At 36.1% G+C, this 23,593-nt stretch overlaps 1 protein-coding gene across 1 annotated transcript; it reads left to right on the plus strand.

Moving 5' to 3' along the window:
- slc6a14 (solute carrier family 6 member 14) lies at nucleotides 1-22,662 on the plus strand. Its single transcript, XM_066714628.1, has 14 exons — nucleotides 1-255; nucleotides 13,002-13,161; nucleotides 13,847-13,978; nucleotides 14,312-14,473; nucleotides 15,338-15,473; nucleotides 17,832-17,964; nucleotides 18,372-18,512; nucleotides 18,964-19,192; nucleotides 19,649-19,774; nucleotides 20,036-20,154; nucleotides 20,922-21,021; nucleotides 21,369-21,478; nucleotides 21,817-21,984; nucleotides 22,296-22,662. The coding sequence occupies exons 1-14, from the start codon at nucleotides 1-3 to the stop codon at nucleotides 22,440-22,442; spliced, it is 2,118 nt and encodes a 705-aa protein (XP_066570725.1). The 3' UTR covers nucleotides 22,443-22,662.
- The last annotated feature ends 931 nt before the right edge of the window (nucleotides 22,663-23,593 follow it).

Raw genomic sequence — 23,593 nt, forward strand, 5'->3', positions numbered from 1 at the left:
ATGCCAGGCTGTGTTCTGGGCCCAGCAGGCTGTGTAACAGCCTGGACAGTGGACTCCAAGAGAGGGGAGCGGTCGCAGCGGCCCACACAGGCCCTCCCGCTACTACCTGACCTCCTGGCAGAGCTGCACTCCACCTGGGACCACCTGGTGACGACCCCTGCCCAAGCACGGGCAGGCGAGGTCTACGCCAGGACCCAGGGTGTGCAGGAAGCGGGGCTGGTGAATTCCACCATCTCACTGATATCTGTAAACCTGGTACACCTTCCTCAGAAAAACTATGCATGTGAAAACAAAACTTGATAACCAGTTAATTCACTCCATCACTTTTACAAGAACACACAATCCTCTACCATCATCACATTGGTTAAAAACACACAATAAATAAATAATTGCTCACACATTACCTGTTTCTATCTTCTCAACCAATATATATATTAATTTGAAAGCCACTGTCACTGCGAGGGCCTCAGGTTACATTCTTAATATCCCAGCTTTAGCATTCCATACACAAAAAATATATACTAAAGTGATTCACGACTACATCTCCTTATACGGTCTTATTTTTTTCACCTTAATTTCTAATTTAAAAGCAATCCCTGTAGACTCTCAGTCTATTGCATGGAGATAAATAATGTAGGTGCACAGAATGTTATTAGAGACATAATTCTTCATTTCCTACCACAGGTAGTCATTTCATTATTTATTTAAATGGAAACATAATTACACTCTATTAAATCAGACCATCTGAAAAAATTATGTGCAGTAAAGCTGACAAATGCAAACTGTGTCTGATTTTGAAGGCAAACTGAGTTTTTGTGTAAATTGGCCTTGTGTGAATGAACGATAGGTTGCGAATGCAACCCCGTTATCTGAAAAAGGAAGCACTGCCCAAGGGGGAGGTGTTTCTACACAGTTCCGTAGGAACCCAATCGAAAACATCACTCTATCAAAGCTGCCATTGGCCCCTGCGCACGTCACTCAGAACAGGTCCCGTCCCACTTCCTGTTCTATAAAACGTGACGTCTGCGCAGGTTCGTCCTCTTTTGCCAGGAGCCAGGACTCCCGCGCAACCTTGCAACCCTTGGCCAGTGCTTCCTTTTTCAGATAACTAGGGTTGAATTCGCAACCTATCGTTATCTTTCAAGTCAGAAGCACTGCCCAAGGGGAAGGGGTTACTGTATAACAAAACTGTTGCAAGGGAGAAGACAGCGAGCTGATGAGGGAATCTGCCCTGAGGCGACCGCTTAGGGGGCCTCGGCAACACAACTCCAGATAGTAATCCCAGGGGCCCCATAGTGCCACACCTGGGCCGCCCAGGAGCGAGGACCGCAGTCTCTTACCAAGAACTGTCTAGAATCAGCATATACAAAGCGGGGCTACAGAGGTAAACTCTTACAATAGCTTATAATAGCAAGGCCGGGCAATCAAGCAACTTGTGTGACCTCCGTGCATTATCGTGCGCGGACGGAACAGAATCGGGATTAGCTATCAATAATAACTAAACACCCAAAAGACAGAGACGATTTGTAGCGAAAAATGGTCGTGAACAACAAGTGAAGCCAGCCAGCCAAAATACACAGTTTGAATGTCTATTGCAAACACAGACACAGAGAGCTCATGTTCTCGGGTCCAGCAAAATGGCAAAAGAGGACGAGCTTGCGCAGACGTCACGTTTTATAGAACAGGAAGTGGGAAGGGACCTGTTCTGAGTGACGTGTGCAGGGGCAAATGGCAGCTTTGATAGAGTGATGTTTTCGATCGGGTTCCTATGGCAGTGCACAGAAACCCCTCCCCCTTGGGCAGTGCTTCTGACTTGAAAGATAACTTGAAGATGGTGTGGCCTGATATTTGTTTTCATAATTAACAAGATCTTTTCATTTTGCAAGGAAAGACTTAATGTGTATGTTACACAAACATTCTGGTGGATCTTAGACAGCAACAGATAGTTTAGGGTAATCTTTTTAGATTGACACATTCAAATGAAATGCATAATGATTATGAACAATAAATATATCACTTGTATTACATTCTCAAAATGGAAATGCAGGAAATATTTGTATCAGTTTTTCTCTCCTTCTTTTTGTGAAACCTGAAGGTGAATATGTTTGTATGACTGAAAAATGAGAAACAGCTTTATCCTGTGAAGATGCAATATTTGTCCAACTGTTTAGCTGGTTAATATCATGAGATGGAAATACTGAGTAAAACTGACACTTCAGACTCTCACAGTTTCAGTCTTCGCATCAGCAATCAGAAAGAGTGATCCTGCTAGTGTTAAAGGTCTAATTGCTCACCCTTTCTGAAATAAAAGTGCTTTTATTACCATTATATTTCAACATGAATATGAATGTTTCTGTTTTGCCGGGGATTTGACATCAACTTTAACCATGAGATGGACACGTATTTTCAAACATAACAGTAATGAAAAGCACTTTTATTTCAGAAAATGCGAGCAATGAGACCTTTAAGTATTACTTACATTACATTCTGGTCTTCACACACCCTTGAATCCTGAGTCTTTATGTCTGAGGGGAACATTATTCACGTCATTCCTACTTGTTTGTCTATTAAAATCATCTGCCAGACTTTCTTTGCTTGTTGTGTAGGCGAGGTATTTTAATACATGTCAGTCACTTAAATCTATGCACGTCATTTAGGTACTTGGAGAATTCTGTCTCAGTCGGAAAGTCTAATTAATTTTAGTATCTTGGTACATCTGAAGAGTATACTTTTTCAAAAGCTTATCCAAGAGAATTGTGTACAAGAACTATTCCCTGTGGTGCTGAGTTTATTCATGTAATAACCCCTCCGACATTTAAAAAATGCAGCAGTTTAATATTTTTTAGTCCAATGATGCCAATCCAAAGTGATAATGCCCTTAAAAAACATCCTGCATATCAGATTTTTTAAATTTGGGTAAACAGGATGAAAGTAAAACAATAACTGAAAATAAGATAAATGTGCCTACATGTCTGTAATCCATGTCAAAAGTAGATGCTTTAAATACAAAATACAACACATTGGCACTTAAAGAATTAAATAATTTGTTACAAAAGTTTAAAAAGAATTAAATGTTTTTATGCCCATATTAGACTTCAGGCATATTTCCCATCAAAAGAAGAAGCCGCAAGTCCGCAAGAAAGTTGCTCCAATATAAGAACTTCTGAAGCAGAGATTATGTGTGAAACTTGACAATCTGTCTCACACTTGAGTCTAACACGCTCGTTTACAGTCGAGGATCTTTTTGAAGGTTCTACTCAGGGAAAGATTATGCCCATGCATTTGACATTGCCTGGAGTGTTCCATCTTAATTCTGTTTAAGGTGATTATAACAACTAAGTACAAAATGTCAGTCCCACCAGAAGCTGAGTTTTATGTTAAGTGAAATATCCATATTTTAATAATATCCGTCAAAAAATAAAAGTATTTGCATGAAAGATTAAGTTCTAGAGCCCCCCCAAAAATAAAATATATATAGCAGTTTATGTTCCCAAGTGTTGCAACATCTCTTCAAGTAAGATGCCTTGGATTTTCTTTTTTCATTCTTAATGCTCGGTCAGCTTTTTAATCTTGTGAGTCCAGTCTTTCAAGCATTTATATCAGTGTTGTGTTTTGTATTTTTAGAATGTAACAGGAACACTTAATTTTGAAAAGTAGGGGAAATAACAATCTTTGGGGTTCAAGCTAAGACCAATAAGATTTAAATACTGGTGTGGGCACATTTTTGTTAAATCAGAATATTTTGGTGAAGACTTTGCATGTAGGGTCCAAAGCTAACTTGTTCAAAATGACCCTCAAGCATTAATTATAAAATAATAGTAATAACAACAACATGTATATTGTATTGCACACTGTTGCTTTGAAAGGTCAGCTGCTTTTCTTCCTTCCTTCATTTCTTTGAGCAGGTATATCAAAGGGGTCGGTGGTATTTCATACACACATGCACTGGTCTTCATTAATATTTATGATGTCCTGTGCCAAGCCTCATTAATAAATATGAGGGCTCTTAGGAATCCAATCAGAAATCTGAGCACACTCAATGCTGGCCGACACTACAAGACCTCCTTAGACATTAATATTAAGATCAGAATGCCACTCCCCGGCACGTCAATCTGAAGGACATTGACCTGCTCTGAGCACTGATGTAGTGGATCCTGCCAAGCTGTTGAGTGTCACCTCTCTCCCACAGTGAAGCAAATCAGTCAGAAGTGATAGTCTAAACTGCCTGTGTCTGCCTTCGTTGGATTTCTTATACTCACAAAAGCAGACATAACATTTCACGCGCAACTTTCTGACCATTCTGCATGAAAACCTACAGTCAAAGGCGTATGCAACATTTTCAGCCATGCATTCTTGTACACTCTGCTCTCTTCCAGTCACACCTTTGCTCTACATAGCTGCAAAACATTAATTAGTAACAACATATACTTCACATATTTCTGATTTTATGCAGCACAGAATGTCTACATGGTAAATTAAAGTGTGAGTTAAAAAATAATTTCCATATTGAAAGGTACCAAGTCATACAGTATAAGGCTTCTACGTGTGGAATAAGTGCATGTTTGTGATCAAAATGTGTTAGGAGCTATGTAACCACAAATACATCCCTCCAAGAATTCTAATCTCATAATCTTTTGTATTTTGCTTCCAGTATTCCCAAAAAGTTATATAGGTCACCGCACAAAGAAGCAGCTATGACCTTTTAAAAGACCTTTTAAATCATGGCAATATAAATACTTCTGTCTAAAGAATGCAGGCCACAAAGCTCTTTGTTCACCACTGGTACAAAAGGGACACCTATAAATCTGTCTCATAGCACGATAACAAGCTTGATTTTTATTCAGAATGTAAACAAGGTAACTCCTGGCATATTTATATGGGAGGGAAATACAAATAGCTTCCCTTAGGAGTAGTGTGTTCTACAGAGATAACCATTCAGTCAGCAACCCTACCTGCCAGTGTGTTGATGTTATATGAAGTATTGCCTTATATTTGATAATCTATTATTGGGCTGTAGTCTTCTTGTAAAATTGATTAACCCATTAATCTTTGAATGGGTTGCTTTATAGCATATTGCTTTTCTTTGGTTGGACTTCCCATCTGGTAAAGCCCATTATTTATAAAGTTATATTGGTTCTAGAGGACACTTTTTCTTGAAGATGTCCTAATTATGTGCAGCTCAAGGACTAAGGTGCTACATGTCTTGCATTTGCTTGTCTTCTTACTGAGATCAGTAAGACTGCAAATTAAACTTTTGTCAATAATAATCATAATCATAATCAATATTAATAATATTAATAATAACACATCTTAATGCTTAATGAATCTTAATGCTATGCTGGATGCAATATAATCTTAGTTTTAAGAAATGAATAAAGTGAAGGCCAATGGCATATCTAATTAAATGTTTTGCTCAACTGCATTTAAACCAGCCCCTGTTCATTTTTTATGTTAGCAGGGAACGCCATTTACTAATTGTGCCATTTAAGTTTTTGTCAGTTCAATGTCCTTCATCCAGGAAGAAAGAAAAAAATCCCACTGACGGTAACAGCTGCCTAAAAATACTGAATGTGACAAAAATAAGGCAAGCGACAACTTCAGGAAGATCAGTAGTAACTGTCAGGCAGGTGGCATTGAAGAGCTGAACTTTAAAAAGAGAAGGAAGTTCAGGAGAGGAGATATTTTATATAACAAGGCGACTGGAAAAGTCTGTATGAAAGATGGTATAAAAAGAGAGATAGACTCCGTTCCAGTTCTGATGATTTAATCTAGGAGAATAATTAATTAAGAGCATTTCAACAAGGATCTATTATGATATTATGGATTTTAAAACTGAAAAGATGAAAGGACATTAAATATTGGACAGTGAATGGTAAAAAAAGTGCATTTTGAAATTGATCTTGTTGTACCATTGGGTGTTATTGAAGAGATGCAATTAAATAGTTATGCAGAGGGGTTTGCATAGTCCTCACAACAGCATAGCAACAAGGAGTTTAACCTTCCACTTCCAAATATACCTTTGCAGAACGTTATAATAAATCATCTCCTACGTTTAGCTTCCAGCAAGATTTATTATCAGTGTCAAGAAATCGATGTAGATCATGTAAACAATAATTAAACTTAATTAAATGCAGCGTTACACCATTAGTAAATTATATTCTTCTAATACCGATTAAAAATGATGATATGGGGGTTGCATTGACTGTTTCCCTGTTCATCAATAACCTTTAAATATATGGAGGGTTTCTCTCCTCAGGCTCTCCAGGGACTTGTATTTAAATGCTGAAAAGCAGCTTATGGTATGTAAAAGGCAACTTAATGTATAATAATACAAATGGTCCCTCGAATTGTCTGATTTTCAGAATCAATGTATCATAAATGTATGAGTTTAAGTTTTTGTTTGTTTTTACTAGTTATAGCCTGTTAATTATTATTATTAATTTTTTTAAGAGAAAATTTTATATTGGATGTACAGGTCCAGCAATCTGTTCTTTATTTCCTAAAAGGTATAAGTGATTTTTCTGTTCAACTCTATGATTTTAGTCATTTTAAAACTTAAAGTATAACCTTCATCACAATCATGGCTTCTTATTTGTTTGCCTTTATTAATGTGATAAAGTCACTGTTTATCTGCCATTAATTATTAAATAATGATAATTATTAACGGTAGGTATATTGATAATTATGCCTGATCTACCCACTGCGTAATGGATATAACTCTGCACTGTATTTTGTTATTGTTTTTATCTATACAGTACTATATTATTTTTTCATGCTTAAAAATCTCCAGAGACATTGACATATTTCTTCTAACAAATTGTATTATTTCATATTCCTTTGAACAGCATGCATTGTGTTATAGAAGAGGGGTGGGGGGAAGCTTTTTAGGCTAAAACTTATTTTGCATGTCTACCTGCATGACATGTCAATTAATTTTTTGGGTGAAGCTTAAGTTGTGCTTTGAAAGCCAAGGACCCTGAGCTCATTATTTCCAAGGTTATCATAAAATGTTCAGAATAAGTGAATTTAAGTGTTGGAAATAAAATCCTCTAATTGGAGTTTTAGAACAGATCCCTGTATCGGTATGCTTCGTGTTGCCTATTTTTGATGCAAACTAAGTAAATACATTTAAAAATGTTCCTTGACTGTATAATACGAAGAGAAAGTTGTAGGCATGCATTGGGTTTTACCAAGTTATTCTGGTTTCACATGCAGAGGCGTATATGCTCTAGAACTGTTTCTAACAAAATTATCTTTACTTCTTTCTAATACTGTTATTAAACTGTGGGCATTCATATCCAGACCTTACACACTTTAATGCATTATGTAATAAATCGCTTAGTTAAAAAAACTGTCCTCTTCTTATAAAATACAATATACATGTACAAAATAACTAGCCTTAGAAGGAAAGACGAGTCACAGACATGTTTTTTAAAATGTGCTTGTCAATTTAATTTCTTATGTATTGCACATCCTATTGCTCAAAATGTATGTTCTACAAAGGATTGGTGAAATAAATTATTAAAATTAGGCCAAGGTGGTCTCATCCAAGGGAAGTGTGGTGTACAAATTCTGTGGACTCATCTGCAAGGAATCTTTAAGTTCTAAATGTTGTTTAATTCCAGTGTGTATTGAAAGTAACTGGCTAAATATAATTTAGTAAGCCTTTCTTTATTCCTTCACCTACAATTGCATGGATGAATCATCTATACTTCAGTTTCTGACGTAACCGTATGAGTGATGGTGTGTGGGTTGGCGCTGTCAGTGATGATAACTCAAACTAAGTGCAAATTTAGCATGCAATTAAAACTATATATGGATCGTGAGTGCGTACTCCTTAAGAATCTGGATACATAAACCTAAAATGCTCAGAGTAATATAAGTGTCTCTGAGCTCTAAAGCATTATAGTGTCACATTACTGAGAAACATCATCAGGTGAAAGGGAAAAAAGAAGGCAGAGAAAGGTGTACATTACTCATGTCTGATGAACTAATGTTCTCAGACCTTCATTTTCCTGAAAATATTTTCTTAGTAGGAAGAGGACCAGGCAAAATGATGGTGACAACATACATGACTAATAAGAAATGGATTACAGGGGAAACATGGATGTTGAAAAACACTCATTGAGGAAGAATTGTAAAGGTTCTGAGTTTTGTTTATCTTTGTGCCCAAGGCTTTCAGTGAGAGGCTTTTCATCTGATTGGCAAGCAAGCAAGAAAATTACCTCTCACAATACCATCACAATGCTAAATAGGCAATGATGCACAGTTATACAATAGAAAGCATGACAAGAATTTACACAAGCACGTACCAGACAACAAACATCATCTGTGTGGCACATCACATAATATCACAAATATTGGTCCACATGTCATGTCAATGTTAGGTACTTTGTAAGCCCAAAGTAGAAACACACAGGCACCAAAGTTCATGTGAAAATATTATGTTAATTTCCCATTAACGTAAAAATATTCACTGCAGATAAATTAAGACGTCAGAGGTGTTTGCTATAATCAACTTAAATAAATAAAAAGTAGTTAAATAAATATAGTGGTATTTAGCAATCTGAGCTGCACAGTATATTTACTCTTTGCATTGCCGAGAGTTAGGGCGGCACACTGCCTCACAGCTCCGGGGTCCCGGGTTTGATTCCCGGCTTGGGGGGCCTGTCTGTGTGGTGTTTGCATGTTCTCCGCATGGGTTGTCTCCGGGCACTCTGGTTTCCTCCCACTGTCCAAAGGTTAGGTTGATTGGTCTCTGGTTTGAGTGTGTGTGTGTGTCTGTCTGTATGTGTTAATGGACTGGTGTCCCGTCCTGGGGGTATTCCTGCCTTGCACCCTATGCTGGCTGGGATCAGCTCCGGCTTCCCCGTGACCCTCACCAGGATAAGTGGTTTCAAACATGGATGGATGGATTGCCTAGAGTTGTAATGAGTCGCAGTTTTCAGTGACTCGACAAATCAATCTCGTCAAATGGCACGTCCCTGTGTGAAAAGACTGAATTGTCACGCGCAGTCACATATTTTTTATGTGTTAAGACCTATAAGCAATATCTCCATATCCAGTTAGGTGCCAAACCAATACTTTCATATTGTTAATGAACCTGGAATGAAACAAAAATCCCCAGAAGATGGCAGTGTTGTCCAGTGAAATAGAAAACGTAATTTAATACATTGTTTCATTCATTTAATACTTTACATTCCTCAGTTTCATTACAATGCTTAATGAATTTAGCAACAGTCACTCTTACCTCACAGATTTAAAAAGCAAAAGCAATTTTGTGATTTCTAGTCCCACTAACTTCCCTGTTCTCTAATGTGCGGTTGGTTTATTTCCCATTATTACAGTATTTAATTAGTGCATTTTTACATCAAGTTGTGGGTCTTGAGTCCGATTACCAGTTCCCAGAGGGTCAGTCAGTTTGTTTCCTGCATTTGTTACTTCAAAATACTTATTTCCCTCATTAACATGCAAATCAATTTATAACTTTTTTGAAATGCGTTTTTCTGGATTTTTTTGTTGTTATTCTGTCTCTCACTGTTAAAATACACCTACCATTAAAATTATAGACTGATCATTTCTTTGTCTGACCCAGTTTTTATTTAGTTTGTTTCTGTTTCAGTTAATGATTGTGTTTCAACCTACATATTGAATTGATGATCATTAGCACCTGTTTGGTATAATTGTTTAATCAGACACCTGACTATATGCCTACAAAATCCCTGACTGTGTGCAAGTGAACCTAGAAGAATTGATGCTGTTTTGAAGGCAAAGGGTGCGCACACCAAATATGGATTTGATGTAGATTTGTCTTCTGTTCACTCATTTTGTATGTAGTTAATTGATAAATATAATCTATTAACATGTCTATTTTTGAAAGCATTCTTACTTTACAGCATTTTTTCACACCTGCCTAAACCTTTTGCACAGTACTGTACAGCTACAGAATAATTTTCTCTGTTAAATTGTTTACCATTCCTTCTCATTTTGCTGATTTTCTTGCTGAATAATTTCTTAATTCTTAACAAAATTGCTCTGTGTATTCATTATTATTATTTGTATTTATTTTTTATTTTGAGACATTCCAGTTTCTTTCCTCTCATTAGAGGTAGGCACTTTGTTGTACTATATGCTATGTACTATTGTACTATATACTCTTACCCGGCTTTGCTGCTGGCTTTAGTGGACTCTGAAGAGATCCAGTGTAAGACAATGGTGTTGTCTGTGCTTTTTCGCTGTGATCCAAACCAGTCTGTTAATATGTGGTGGTTAGCAGTAGGCCTGTTTAAAAGAAGGGACAACCTGTGATAGCCAGCTGTCAATAAGTTTGGCTATTGACTGTGGTCTAATTCTCATCTTAATTTGAGCACTTCAGGCATGTTTTGCAGGCTGAGGGTAATTTTACCGTCTTTGTGGTTTAAACACCAAGGCTTACGAGCTGCCACTAACATCAGGTTAGTCCGCTCACAGACAATGTGCTTCTTATCTCTGGTAGTGACACAGATGATTAGGTAGAGAGTGCGTTATTAGTCTTGTGCAGAGACACAGTGTAACCTATCTGCTAAGTCATAGGATTTCATTGGGTCATTTAATAGCTTGCCTTTTGACAGGTTAATCAAATATAAGTATGACATAGGATGTGCTAATCCAGTGGACCGCAGCTTCCTTAAAGTAAAGTATGAGTTAACTGGCACAATATAACTGTTTTCTACGTTACACTCTCATCCTCCCAGACTTGTGAAGGTTTACCCTGCACTCTTGTGACAAACAGCCTACAACACACTGGCCTTAAAATAATGTTTTGTTTCAATGTAATCATACAGTTTAGCTATGCAATGAACAGCAGTACAAAGATCACCCTGAGCCTTAACAGCAAGTTACAAAATGGCTTAATGTAAGGGAGTATTAACGATTCATTGTTGGTATAACGTACTTTGTTATAAAGGATGAACAACTTGACACAGCATTGCTGCTTTATTAGTATGCAGGTCATACTGTTCTGTACAGACTACTGCTCAGCTTGCACTTGATGATCTGCAAGAAAACATTGCAGATGGACACAGTAGCAGTCAAGATACAACTTGACATTGTATTAATCTTACTAACAAAAGTCCTGTGCATAAAACAGTCATATGTGAAGAAAAATTGTATCCATTTATAGAGAAAAAATAAATAAATATAAATATAATAAAACAGTACTAATATTGACACCCTTAATACAAGTACACATGAGCCAGTAGGGCTATTTTAAAAATAAGGTCAGTTTCAATGCCAAATATCTTAATTGTTGTATCTCTTAATTGTTACTAATATTATCATTATATATTTTTGAGCTATTGTGTTAAATGTAATGGCAAATCATTAATTAAGTTGTGAAAGAAATGAGTGAGTCCACATTATTTATTTTTAAGAACAGACTTCATATTTGTTTCTATTTCATGTGTTGCTTTCTGTCATTATATATATATATATATATATATTATCATGTAGAGTGCCACTGTAAGCTGCAGAAAACTACATATATCTAACAGTGCTGGCACACAGACAAGAAACTCAATTACTGCCTTAAAAAACCTGTGCTTTAACCACCGAGAGCTCTGTCATTTGTCTTCCACATCTAAATCAATGTTTCTGTGTGCTTTTTTTTCTCACTCATTTATCTCAGTGTCTGTAGCATCTCTAGGGTTGAAAGGTTCCATACGAGATTCATGTCTCTCAAAATCATCTGTAATTGCTTTTAATGGTTCCCCAAAACACAGACGCTGATTGAAATCCATTCAACAAGCTCATTTTAGAGCTTACCTCCGCAGCTCCTGCAGTCACACCTGTTCTTCAGACAGTGTGTATAAATGTGGCTAAAACTTAAATTAATGTTTAATAAAACAAGGAATGGCAGTGATGACTGCTTCTTGTCATGTTAAAATATGAGAAATATCTGCCACATAATAACCTACAACACCTCATTGACTGCATTTGTGCTGGCATCAGGTCAAACTGAAATTAGCCCTACACCAGTCTGTGGCATCTAAACAGAAGTCTGCCAATCCACAAGCTGGCTTTAGTGAGTGTAAACAAAAAAATGATAAAGTTAGTGCGAAATGAAACAGAAAACTACTTTTCACAGGATTTTATTGAGTCAAGAAACTTAATTACATAATGTTTGGCACTGGTATCACTTTATCTCAGACCAGTCCCCAAACAGACTGTGACAATTTTGCTGTCAAGCAATATAAGAATACCATCCAATCAGAATGTGAATGTATTAATCAAGTCCATGAGAAATGAGTGTATTTATCAATCCGTAGTGTCCCTAGTGTCTCTACAGATACACTTAGCAGCAGATAATTTACATTTAAATTTACAGAAGTAATAACAGCCCATCACACCTCTGAATTAAACCGAAAGGATGTAATCTGATGCTTCTTGCATTGTTTACAATTTAACCATGAGAAGTGTTAAAAAAAAAAAACCTTAGTGATTTCATACTCCTTGAGCTTATCCAATAAAACAGTCTTTCATTTGAACAACGAAGAAGTGGGTGTTATCTTCTATAATAAGGTCATAAGTGGTGCATACCTTCTCTAAGCACAGTGCTCAGGTGCTTGAGTTGAAAAGTGCACTTGTATCCACCTGAACAGACAGCCCTTTAAATAAGGATGGGGAGAAACACATGGCCTGTACTAACAAACCTTCATTTTAAAAATCCTGCTGCTAATGAACCAGATAAGGTAAGAATATCTTTGGTATGAAAGTTGTTTGTTAGTTTTTTAGTTATTTATTTTTATTTTAAAGCACCAACATTATGAATAATTTTTTTTAATAAAAATAATAACAAACATGATCAAGTTTACTTTGGCTTTTTGTCATATAATGTTACATGCTGGAAATATGTATTTTCTGTATGCCTTGATTGATATGTGATTATCAAAACTCAAATTTGAGGTGCTGGTTAATAAATGTGCACTGGTATTTAGAAGAATTTTCTTTTTTTTTTGGTCAAGCCTGATTTGTGTGAAACATCTCACGTTGGTGAAAAAGATGAGAATGTGGAAAGAGGAAACTGGTCCAATAAGAAAGAGTACCTGCTCTCAATGATTGGATATGCAGTGGGACTTGGAAATGTTTGGAGATTCCCATATTTGGCTTACAAAAATGGAGGAGGTGCTGTAACTTTATTCAGTGGTGGTTTGTTTTTGTTTTTGCTTTTCATACATACTACAGATCTGAAATGGCAAATAGCTTGTGCCTCTTCATTTTACACTGTATCATGAATGACTTTAGTTAATGTAGTTCAAGAAGCAATACATCGTTGCTTGTTAACATTTTTCATGTTAAATGACACAGTCTGTCTTGAGGGTAGAGAAACTATTATCTATTTTTCATTAAATATCATCTAAGCATAAGGAGGCCTAAACATTTAAATAAACATAACTGACATTAAAAGGCAGCAATAACTTCCAGTGATGCCTGAAAGCATCAATGAAAAAATATAGTTTAACAAAAAGCATTGTTAATTTATTGTGCACCAAATTACACCTTGACAAAATCTGAAACTCCATACAGCTGAAGCACCACTGAATTTATTATAATGATATGATCTGTTTAGACTTTGTTTTGTGTATTTAAGTCATTTTTATTTTATAATACTGTGGGAGGCACATGCACCATAAATGTTATATTTTTGATTACAATATACTTGATTGTACCAGTACTGTCTGTGCAAATAATTAGTCAAAATATTTTTTTGTTTTGTCCAGTGTTTGTCGTGATGATTTCTATCCAGCACAGAAAAAGTAAAATCCTCTCATTTTAAATCAACTTCTGAATCTTTCGTCCTTCTCTGCAGGTGCTTTTCTCATTCCATATGTTATCATGTTGGCCTTTGCTGGGTTGCCCCTGTTTTTCCTGGAATGCTCCTTTGGGCAATTCACAAGCCTGGGTCCGATCTCTTTGTGGAAGAATGTACCAATCCTGCAAGGTAAGGGATGTCTATGGCTTTACCTCTTATTATGCATTGTGAGGAATCTGTGTCATTATATTAACATAAGCCTTTGGTTTCCTACATATAAAACAATCTAATGCATACCCTTTATTTTATTTTAATTCTTTAACATTTAACTCTACAATGCCATAAACCTGTTTTTGCAAAAGAATGTGCTGGATGATTTTTTGTAGATCATATATACAGTGTAAATCTCAAATAAAATCTATAATTCATGACATTTGCTGGAAAGGTAATTGGTAACCATATCTCTCCCTGTTTCTCTCTACTTCAAGAATAATTCACTCCATTGTTATCCTTTTTTCTTAGGTGTGGGAATCACAATGGTGGTAGTATCCACTCTTGTGACAATCTATTACAACTGTATCATCGCTTACAGTATTTACTACCTTTTTGCTTCCTTTCAATCCCCCCTGCCGTGGAGTGACTGCTATGACTGGTCTGATGAGAATTGCAGCAAGTATCCTAAAGGTGTGGCTTCTTGAACCTCAAAAAACTGAACTTATTTGAGCTTGAGTTTTATCAATGAGTAATTATGTTCTGACTATCATTACATTCTTGTACTTTTACACCAACTTACTAGCTGTGGGTTATTGTCACTTACATGTATCTACAAACAGGGGAAAGATACAGGAAATATTATTTGACTGACACCAGATGGTTTAGGATCAGGTTAAGTTAACGGAAATAGGTTTAGTTTCTTTCTTTTTAATTAATGAATGATCCTATTTTGAAGAAGTTATCATATCCATCCCACCTATAATTAGTGTATACCTCATACCTCATGGCTTTGACTGTTAGACCATTTGTTTAAAGTGAATATTTAGAGGAGTTCAATATTAGTTTATAGCAGTATTAAGATATTGTGGTGTCCTCTGAAATACAATAATGAGGCTAGACTTAAGTTAAATTGATAGTATATAATCAATGTCAAGTATTTTAATCAGAAGTTTTCAAAACCATCAAAACCTTATTTATTAGCTCCAGTGGCATAAATGGTACCTTAAGGATAAAACCATATGGTTTAATGAAAAGATAAATTGAATAACAAAAAACAAACCTGAAGGATTATAATCCTTTAATAACCAACATAATGCAGTGGTAGGATGATAGGGTGGTAAGATGATGTGATGTGATGTGATGATGATATGGAGAATCTAAGACAAAAATTATAGGAAGGTTATGTTTACAGATTATCCAGACGGGTTTTACCATGATATAGAAAACCAACTTAAAAATGAGTTTTAACTTTAGAAAAATGTTTACTCCCCTGTAAATGCTTTTAAATTATAGGCACAAAATACGTGAAAAATATGATTTATTTATTTTCTACAGAGCTCTGCAACATTACATCAGGAGATGGAGGTTTTATTTTTGTTAACCATACATGGTTGACTGACAACAATGAAACTTGTCCAAAGCCAAGCATAATTTCTTTGCCACAGCAAGGTCCCAGTGAACAGTTTTGGGAGTAAGTGGAATATGTGTATATCTTACTTGTAATAATGAAGTATTATTCATTTAAAATTGTTCTTTGCAAAAGGAGACCTTTGCATTAATCTCTTAGCTAGAGGTTTATAATTATTTTGGCTTATTAATTCAATTTATCTCTGGAAAGAATTATCATTTTCACATGACTCTGTAAAAGACACCGTAAATCAAACCGAATAGTTCATTCGTTTGTTCGTTCGTTTGTTCATTCATTAATTCATTCATTTACAGGAACACTGATATAAAAGTTACACAGTGGATACTTAAAGCAATAGTCCCAAATCTGTAAAAGAAATCTGTAATTCATTAACTAGATGAACATCAAAACCACTACAAAATAGCACAGTTTAAAAGTAAATCATGAGGAATTGTTAAAGGATGGTAGCCTTGCTTATAACCTTCTTAAGACTACGAGCTAGATACTTGTAGGCTTTGCGCGGCGCACATGGCTACCGTGCGAAAATGCACTTTACTTGCCATATTCAAAACCCATTATGCGCCTTTCACACTTTAATTGAATGCAAGTTGCAAAATGGTGGCAGTGGCTGAAATTATGCTCGATTCCCGCTATATTCGTAGCTGTGCGCCACACAAAAACAGCTTTGCGATGCACAAAATAACGTGTTGAAAACCATGGCGTTAACAATTTCAGGGGACAGTCAACAATGGGGCTGTCCATTTTAATAAAGGTTGTATGTGTGCTGCACCAGAACAAGTTCCTAACAGTTTTTTTTACAGAATGACAATACATGCATACGTACATACATACATACAATGATGCATAAGGTCTGCTAAGTAATAATAGTAATAATAATAATTTGGACAGTACTGTTGCACAGTACACCCAGCAACAGCAACCCTGACATAGGCGAAGATATGCTGCAGGGTGACCGGCCTCACACAGACATAATTCACCCCCTCATACGTTCTCTACATGAGCTAATGTAACCATGAGTGCATTGACTTATCATGGGGCCAAAGAACATACATGTATAGCTGTAGGCTATTAAAACAGGTTTCATACTTTAATACTAATTTCTGTTGGTACAGAGGTTAAGGAACAGCACTGTGAATTAGGCATTGTAGGTTCAAATCCCAAAGTGGGCTGTAATTTATGACGATTTTTTTTATTATATATATATATATTCTTGAAGTTAAACAAGAGCAAACAATTAAAAGGCAATTAATAAGGCTTTTACACAGCTTCTCTTAATTAGAATTGTGTTTCAATAAGATGCTTCAAGGAACGTTTACTCCTAGCAAAGGTATGACAATGCAAGGAAAATGAACTCATTGATATCCAGTTAAAGTGGATCATTAATCGAATTCAGCCAAACTAAATGCAAGAAATGAAAAACAATAACTTTAATAATAATAATAATAATAATAATAATAATAATAATAGGACATCCAAATATGCACTGACTTTCATAAAGTAAAATAAATAAACAAATCACCCTCATTGTGCACTGTATTTTCTAAAGATAAAAAACAGCTTACTTATGAAAATCTAAAAGGATATGGCGGCTACACACAGCAACAGTAATGTACATAATAAGATTGTGTTTGAGTCTGGGATGACCTCCATACATACAGACAGTTATGGGTATTGGGTAATATGTATACTACTACATCCACAATATTGTGTTTGTACTGCAATACTACGCATATGAGCCTCATTGTTGACAATGGCATAGAGGTGTGCACTATTATATTACCGAGGAGGTGTGCATGGATGTGTCCAGACTCGAGTGCACTGCACAGTGTGGACTGATGCCAGATGTGATTTCTAATTATATATATGTGTGTGTGTGTGTGTGTGTACAAATAACAGAACATGAAAAAAGGACACTCGCCTGTGCAGCACACTGCCTTCATTCATCCACCTGCGGAGTCCTGTTCATATAATGCCGTGGCTTATTAACATATGGTAATTACTCGGTAATTGGAAACATGAAATGCTGACATTAAACATGTGCATAGCGCAAACGAATTGAATTGCGTGAAAGCCTTAATTAGACTGAATATACCAGTTTTGCGCAATATTAGCGCGGTGCATGCATCCAATAAGTGCGCAAAACTGTGTTCAAACAGTGGGGATAACAGCGCACTGTGGAGTGGCTATATGGTATAACAATGCTATATTCCAATGTCACGCAAACATGTGCACCATATTTGAATATCTCTCATTTTTTGGCCAAGTCACATATTTGTTGTGCAACACACATTTTGCACGGAAAGTGCGCAAAGTTTGAATGTCGGGACCTCAATTTTCATAGACAGAGAGATGGGAGTTTTAAGAGCCTTTTCATGGCAATTTTTTTTTTATTCAATTCAGCAAAGTGGCGCTACGTCGATCTAGTGGATTGGATGAAACTGGAGAAGTTGTGTGGCACTTGGCTCTTTGTCTACTTCTATCATGGATATTAGTGGGAGCTGCCGTGTATAAAGGAATCAAGTCTTCAGGAAAAGTAAGCAAGGTCTTATCTGGTCCTTCCAGTCTACTATGTACAGAGGCAATCAAAATAGACCTATTGTTGTCCATAGCAGACGGCAGGCTAATCTGGACTTTCTATCTGTCATACTTTAAAAGGAATTTGATATCTCATACTGAATTTGAGAGTAATGTAATTCAATCAGACAGTGGCTAATGTGTCCCACACCATCCATTTTATTATATTTAAAAGGCTTTAGATTACATTAAGTGAAGAGAGTCAATTATTACAATACTTTTTGGGAGGAACCCTTAAGCTACTGTCAAGGACTGTCAAGATGTTGTTTTTGTTGTACATAATGTAAAGTTAGATTACTGGTACAATGGTAATGCTAACAGTTTTGCCTTTGGTCAACTGTGCTGTAATGTGATTTGCTTTCATAGGTGGTGTATTTCACGGCCACATTTCCCTATGTGGTCCTCTTGATCCTTTTGGTGCGAGGGCTAACCCTGGAGGGGGCTAGTGATGGGATTAAGTATTATATTGGCTCTCAGTCAAACTTTTCTAAGCTTGCCGAAGCTGAGGTGAGTGTGTATTGAAAGCATCTGTAATGAATAACCTAATTCTGCGGACCTTCTTGAGAGCTGATATTTGAATCAGAAATCTCCATTTTCTCCAAACTTCTTTGAATTTCAAGCTTTTAGGAGAGCACATTAAATCACATAAAATCAAAATTACAAACTGCTTAGTCCATACATAGTTGCCAATGTTGTCTCTGACACTTTCAAATGTTTATTTCTCATGTCAGGCTCTTCATTACGTCAGTTGATTTATAGAGTATTATATTCATGCAGAAAAATGTAAATACTTCCACTAAAGCTTCACTTGGAACTGTGATAAAGATGTGATTTATTTTACTTTTGTAAAGATAGTGACCATTGCTATTGACAACATTTATTTTTAAATGTTTGGTTCCTATGTAATCTTGTTAATTTTCTGAAATGTTCCTTTATTTACATTTGTCACTTTTGTCAGGTTTGGAAAGATGCCGCAAATCAGATTTTCTATTCCCTTTCCACTGGTTGGGGAGGCCTGCTGGCCCTGTCTTCCTACAACAAGTTTCACAACAATTGCTACGCAGATTCAATAATTGTCTGCATAACCAACTGTGGCTCTAGTGTGTTTGCTGGCTTTGCAATCTTTTCAATCCTTGGGCACATTGCTCATGTGTCTGGAAAGTCAGTGTCAGAGGTAGCCCAGTCTGGTAGGTCCAGTTCACACTTATGTATGAATGATACTACAAACCTAATAGTTTGGTGACCACACTACAGCCTTGGGACCTTTAGTCACCTCAGTTGTTTGTCAAATTCTTTTTCGATTGGAGTATAATTACAATTGTTTGTTTCAAACCTTACCAGAACCTACAACCAGTCAAGCTAAGGAAGAATGTATAGAAGTATATGTTGTATTTGTCATAAATCTTTTTCTCTTCCTAATAATTAAAATATGATTAAAATTAATAAAAAGAAGGATTCATGTGCTGTGTAAATGCACAATTTGCTTTCACTAAAGAAATGAACCATGCTGTCTAGACAAAGTGTAATTTAATAATGGCATATGGTTTTGATAGGGGGTACAGTGTTGTCTTACACTTGTGACCTGGTAGAATACAACTGGAGGATTCAGTTAATGTGTAATATGGAGCTTTATTTCTGTGCAGGCTTCGGCTTGGCCTTCATTGTGTACCCCGAGGCACTTTCAAATCTGCCAGTGTCTCCTTTGTGGTCTGTGCTGTTTTTCTTCATGCTTGTAACACTGGGTCTGGATTCTCAGTTTGCTATTATAGGTAAGCTTTATGACCAACTTGCTCCTCATAAGCTTGTAACTAATACTCCTTTTATATATTATACTTGACCACAATTCAACAATTCCATTATCCGTATTTAATATATGTTTTGATGCATTACTACTACGACTGCACTTTTGTGATGCTTGTGTAAGTCTCCCTGGATAAAGGTGTCTGCCAATAAATACAAAATAATGCATACATTTGAGGAACTGGTTAACCTGGTAATAGGCCTAAGAATTTGTCTTGTATTCCTCTCAGAAACCATCACAACCACTCTTCAAGATGAGTTTCCAAGGTACTTCAAGTCCAAAAGGATTCACCTTACTGTTGCTTCCTGTATTCTGTTCTTCTTGCTTGGTCTTCCTTGTGTTACTAGGGTAAGTATTGTGATGAGAGATGCAGCTTAGTGAGTCTTACATTGACCTGGGTTTTAAGCAAGGAAGTTCAATACAAATTAAACAAAGAAACTTTAAAATACATCAACGGATAAATAAGAGGAGAGAAATGTCCTGATTACTTGTGGTAATTGGACGGGGAAGTCTGTTTACTCTGTGTTGCACACGTATTTCTTTCTTTCTTTAACTGTTTGTTTGTTTGTTTGTCTGTCTGTCTGGACATACATGTGAGTTCCCCTCATTCTAGCTCTTCTAGCAGGGTTTAAGTATGAATTGTCACTGTCTTTCTGAAAAAGTATATTTACTAGAAATGTTAACACCCCATTCTGGTATTTTGCAGGCTGTACATGTTTATACAAATCAAAATGTCAAAATATGTGGGTTTTAAAATCACATCAGCTAACTTTTCAATATTAATTGTGTTAAATTGGATTTGGCAGCTGGCTTCATATTTATTTTGCATGATACCATTTACTTTCATTTAAACATTATGCTGATAGCAAGATAAGCAATCTATTTCTCTGAGGAAATAATTATGGTTGAGAGTTTTGATAGAGATTTGTTTCTGTGAATACATATTTCAATATGTAATGTTGGTCTTGATGTATGAGTTAAAAGTGCTTATAACAGAATTTAGTCGGTTATGTAATAATAACAACTCCATATCAGAATGAGAACACAGTATCCAAGAACATTTGGCAGCATACCAGCATCCACATTTGTAAAAATCATAACCTTTTCTATTTTAGGCTGGAATATACTGGGTGAATTTAATTGACCATTTCTGTGCTGGATGGATCATCCTTATTGCTGCATTGCTGGAATTCATTGGAATTTCCTATATCTATGGTAATCATTAATTGACTTTGCTTTATTGTGCTTAATAAATATAAAACCTGAAGACCTTTTAAGCTAATAAGGAATGGTGATGTGCCCAAAACAATAATGTCTCCATTTAAAATATGGTACAGAACATTTTACTAGGTCTTATCTATGATTTTATATACATAGTTATAAAAGTAACATATATGTAAGTATGCGTTAAGCACACATTAAATATACTGAAGTGTTTTTGGTCAGTATTTTTATCATTTAGGAAATTAATAGTTACTGGCAAAAGTAACACAAAACCTTGGGAGCACCTGACAGATATTTATTTTGTGTTTGTTTGTGTCTCTTTATATTTGCTTTTTCAGGAGTAAACCGATTCATCAAAGACATTGAAATGATGATTGGAAAAAAGAGCGCCCTCTTCTGGCTGTGGTGGAGAGCCTGTTGGTTTTTTATCACCCCATGCTTGCTTATAGTGAGTGACTGCATTTCTGAGTTGTTTCTTTAACAAAATCTTAATATTATCTCTTCTGGACTACGTTTGCACACAAATGGCATATTCATGCAGAAATATGTGAATTCAAAATTAAGCCTTTCTCTTTTACAAACGCTTCCTGTTGAGCTGAGGCACAACCACCATGAATTCACACCTATGGAAGACCCTATTGTAGGTTTATAATACAAAAAAGTTCAAGTACCCTCGAAAACTGTCCTGTTATTTTTTTTCTATGTTAAAGGCCCCTTTGCTCAACCTCCCCAAATCAGGGAGTGTTAAACATCCTTGAGTGTAATCGTACATGTTTATGTTAACAGGGAATTTTCACCTGGTCTCTGTCAAATTTCACTTTGCCATCCTATGGCTCAGTGGTCTATCCCAACTGGGGGACGTCACTGGGCTGGTGTATAACAGCATTCTGTGTCATGTGGATTCCCATTATTGCGGTTCTAAAAACACTACAGGCTAAAGGTAACTTGTGGCAGGTGAGTCATTTTTACTTCTATTTTAGCTTTTATGGTTTCCCCATTCTAAGTACTCAGATATTTGTTTTTACAAAAATGTATGGCATAATGCTCCAAAAATAGTTGAGCTGTAAAAATCGTATTGAAATTAACTGCACTGTAATAAATAATAAATAGACGATAAAACTAAACAAAAAAGTAAACTCAGACTAACCTGGCCCAATGTTTAATGTTTGATCCACACAAACTAACTGAGGTGTATTCTAAACCAGTGTGTTGCCTTGTGAATCTAATTCCTCATTAATTAATAACCCATAGCATTATTTTTCTAGCGCATCAAAATGGTATGTTCCCCGACAGCGGACTGGGGCCCTTACCTGCAATGCCACAGAGGTGAACGGTACAAGGACCAGGTGTGTGCCTGGGATAAGAAATCACTCGTACTCACAAACATGGAAGTATCGGTCATCGCTAATTAAATTAATACTAAGTTGTGAACCTCCTTGACCAGGAAGTCTACAACTGTGCATAAAATGGTGAATGTTACGTGCGGAGTTTGGACACGTATCCCAGTGAGGAACTAACATTTAATTATTTCAAAGCAGGCTTTTTTTAACTTTTTTTTAACCTAACCTTTTAACCTTTTAAACATTTTGTTTATGATTATTTCTTTGTTCTGTACACATTTTTCTTAGATTTTTTCCCATGTGAGTTATTTCCCTGATACCTCCTGTCTGCTAGTACAAAGCACTAAAAAGGTTCTCTAGAAACTATTCAGCACACGCATCAGGTGCAGCAATATAGGGAATACAGGCCAGGCCAGACAGGCGCCAGATAAATTAATTATCTACAATGAAGTGGAATGTTTCTTGGGAAAAATATCCATCCATCCAAACTTAATTATTTTACTTTCTACATTCCTTACATTCAGCATCTCACATATTTTAGAGGATGCTTTGAAGACTCCTTCTAATATTACGAATTTATTGAAACTAGGGAGAGACTTTCATCAAGGTGCTTGTTCAGTGGGGGGGAGGGTCATTAAAAAGTGATGAGGTGAACAAATCCAGTCTGGTTGTCCCTATAAGCTGCTGGAAACTCTGAAGTGGATTTGTACCTTCCCGTCACCAGTCTACAGATCAGATCAGTAAGTTTTGCATAGCTCTTTCTAGTCATTCAAAACTGCTTTAGCAAACCTGGACCTGAATGTTGCATTCTGGTCTCCATTAAGAGTTTACTTTCAAATAATTACTTGTCATGTTAAATGAGGAAATATATACATATTGTACCTTAATTGTAGCTCAAGGAACAATCTGAAGTGTTCAGACTTTTAATGAAAATGATCAAAAGGCATATTTAATATTTGTAAATGTTAAAGTTTTAACAATGTTTCCATATAATGCTGCACACAAACAATGTTCCACATTTCCACTTCTCAAAATCTTCTGTTTTTGTTTATTTTTTCAGTTTTGGTAACTTTAGGTTAACAGTCAACATTACAATTCAAGACCCATGAAGGAGTTTGCTTTCTCAGGGAACTATCAATGATTCCTAAACTATTTCAATCTTGAATGCTTAAAACCCTTTGTGTGTAATTGGCCCCTTGCCCCTTGATCTACAAAGTAACACA

This window comes from Amia ocellicauda, chromosome 10, assembly GCF_036373705.1.
Source record: "Amia ocellicauda isolate fAmiCal2 chromosome 10, fAmiCal2.hap1, whole genome shotgun sequence".
Classification (NCBI taxonomy): Eukaryota; Metazoa; Chordata; class Actinopteri; order Amiiformes; family Amiidae; genus Amia; species Amia ocellicauda.

Excerpts from the sequence above, each read along its gene's own strand:
- slc6a14 (XM_066714628.1), top strand. The coding sequence starts at position 1 with ATGCCAGGCTGTGTTCTGGGCCCAGCAGGCTGTGTAACAGCCTGGACA. Across the intron at positions 19,775-20,035 it reads TTCTCAGTTTGCTATTATAG|AAACCATCACAACCACTCTT; the intron begins GTAAGCTTTATG and ends TATTCCTCTCAG. Across the intron at positions 20,155-20,921 it reads GTCTTCCTTGTGTTACTAGG|GCTGGAATATACTGGGTGAA; the intron begins GTAAGTATTGTG and ends TTTCTATTTTAG.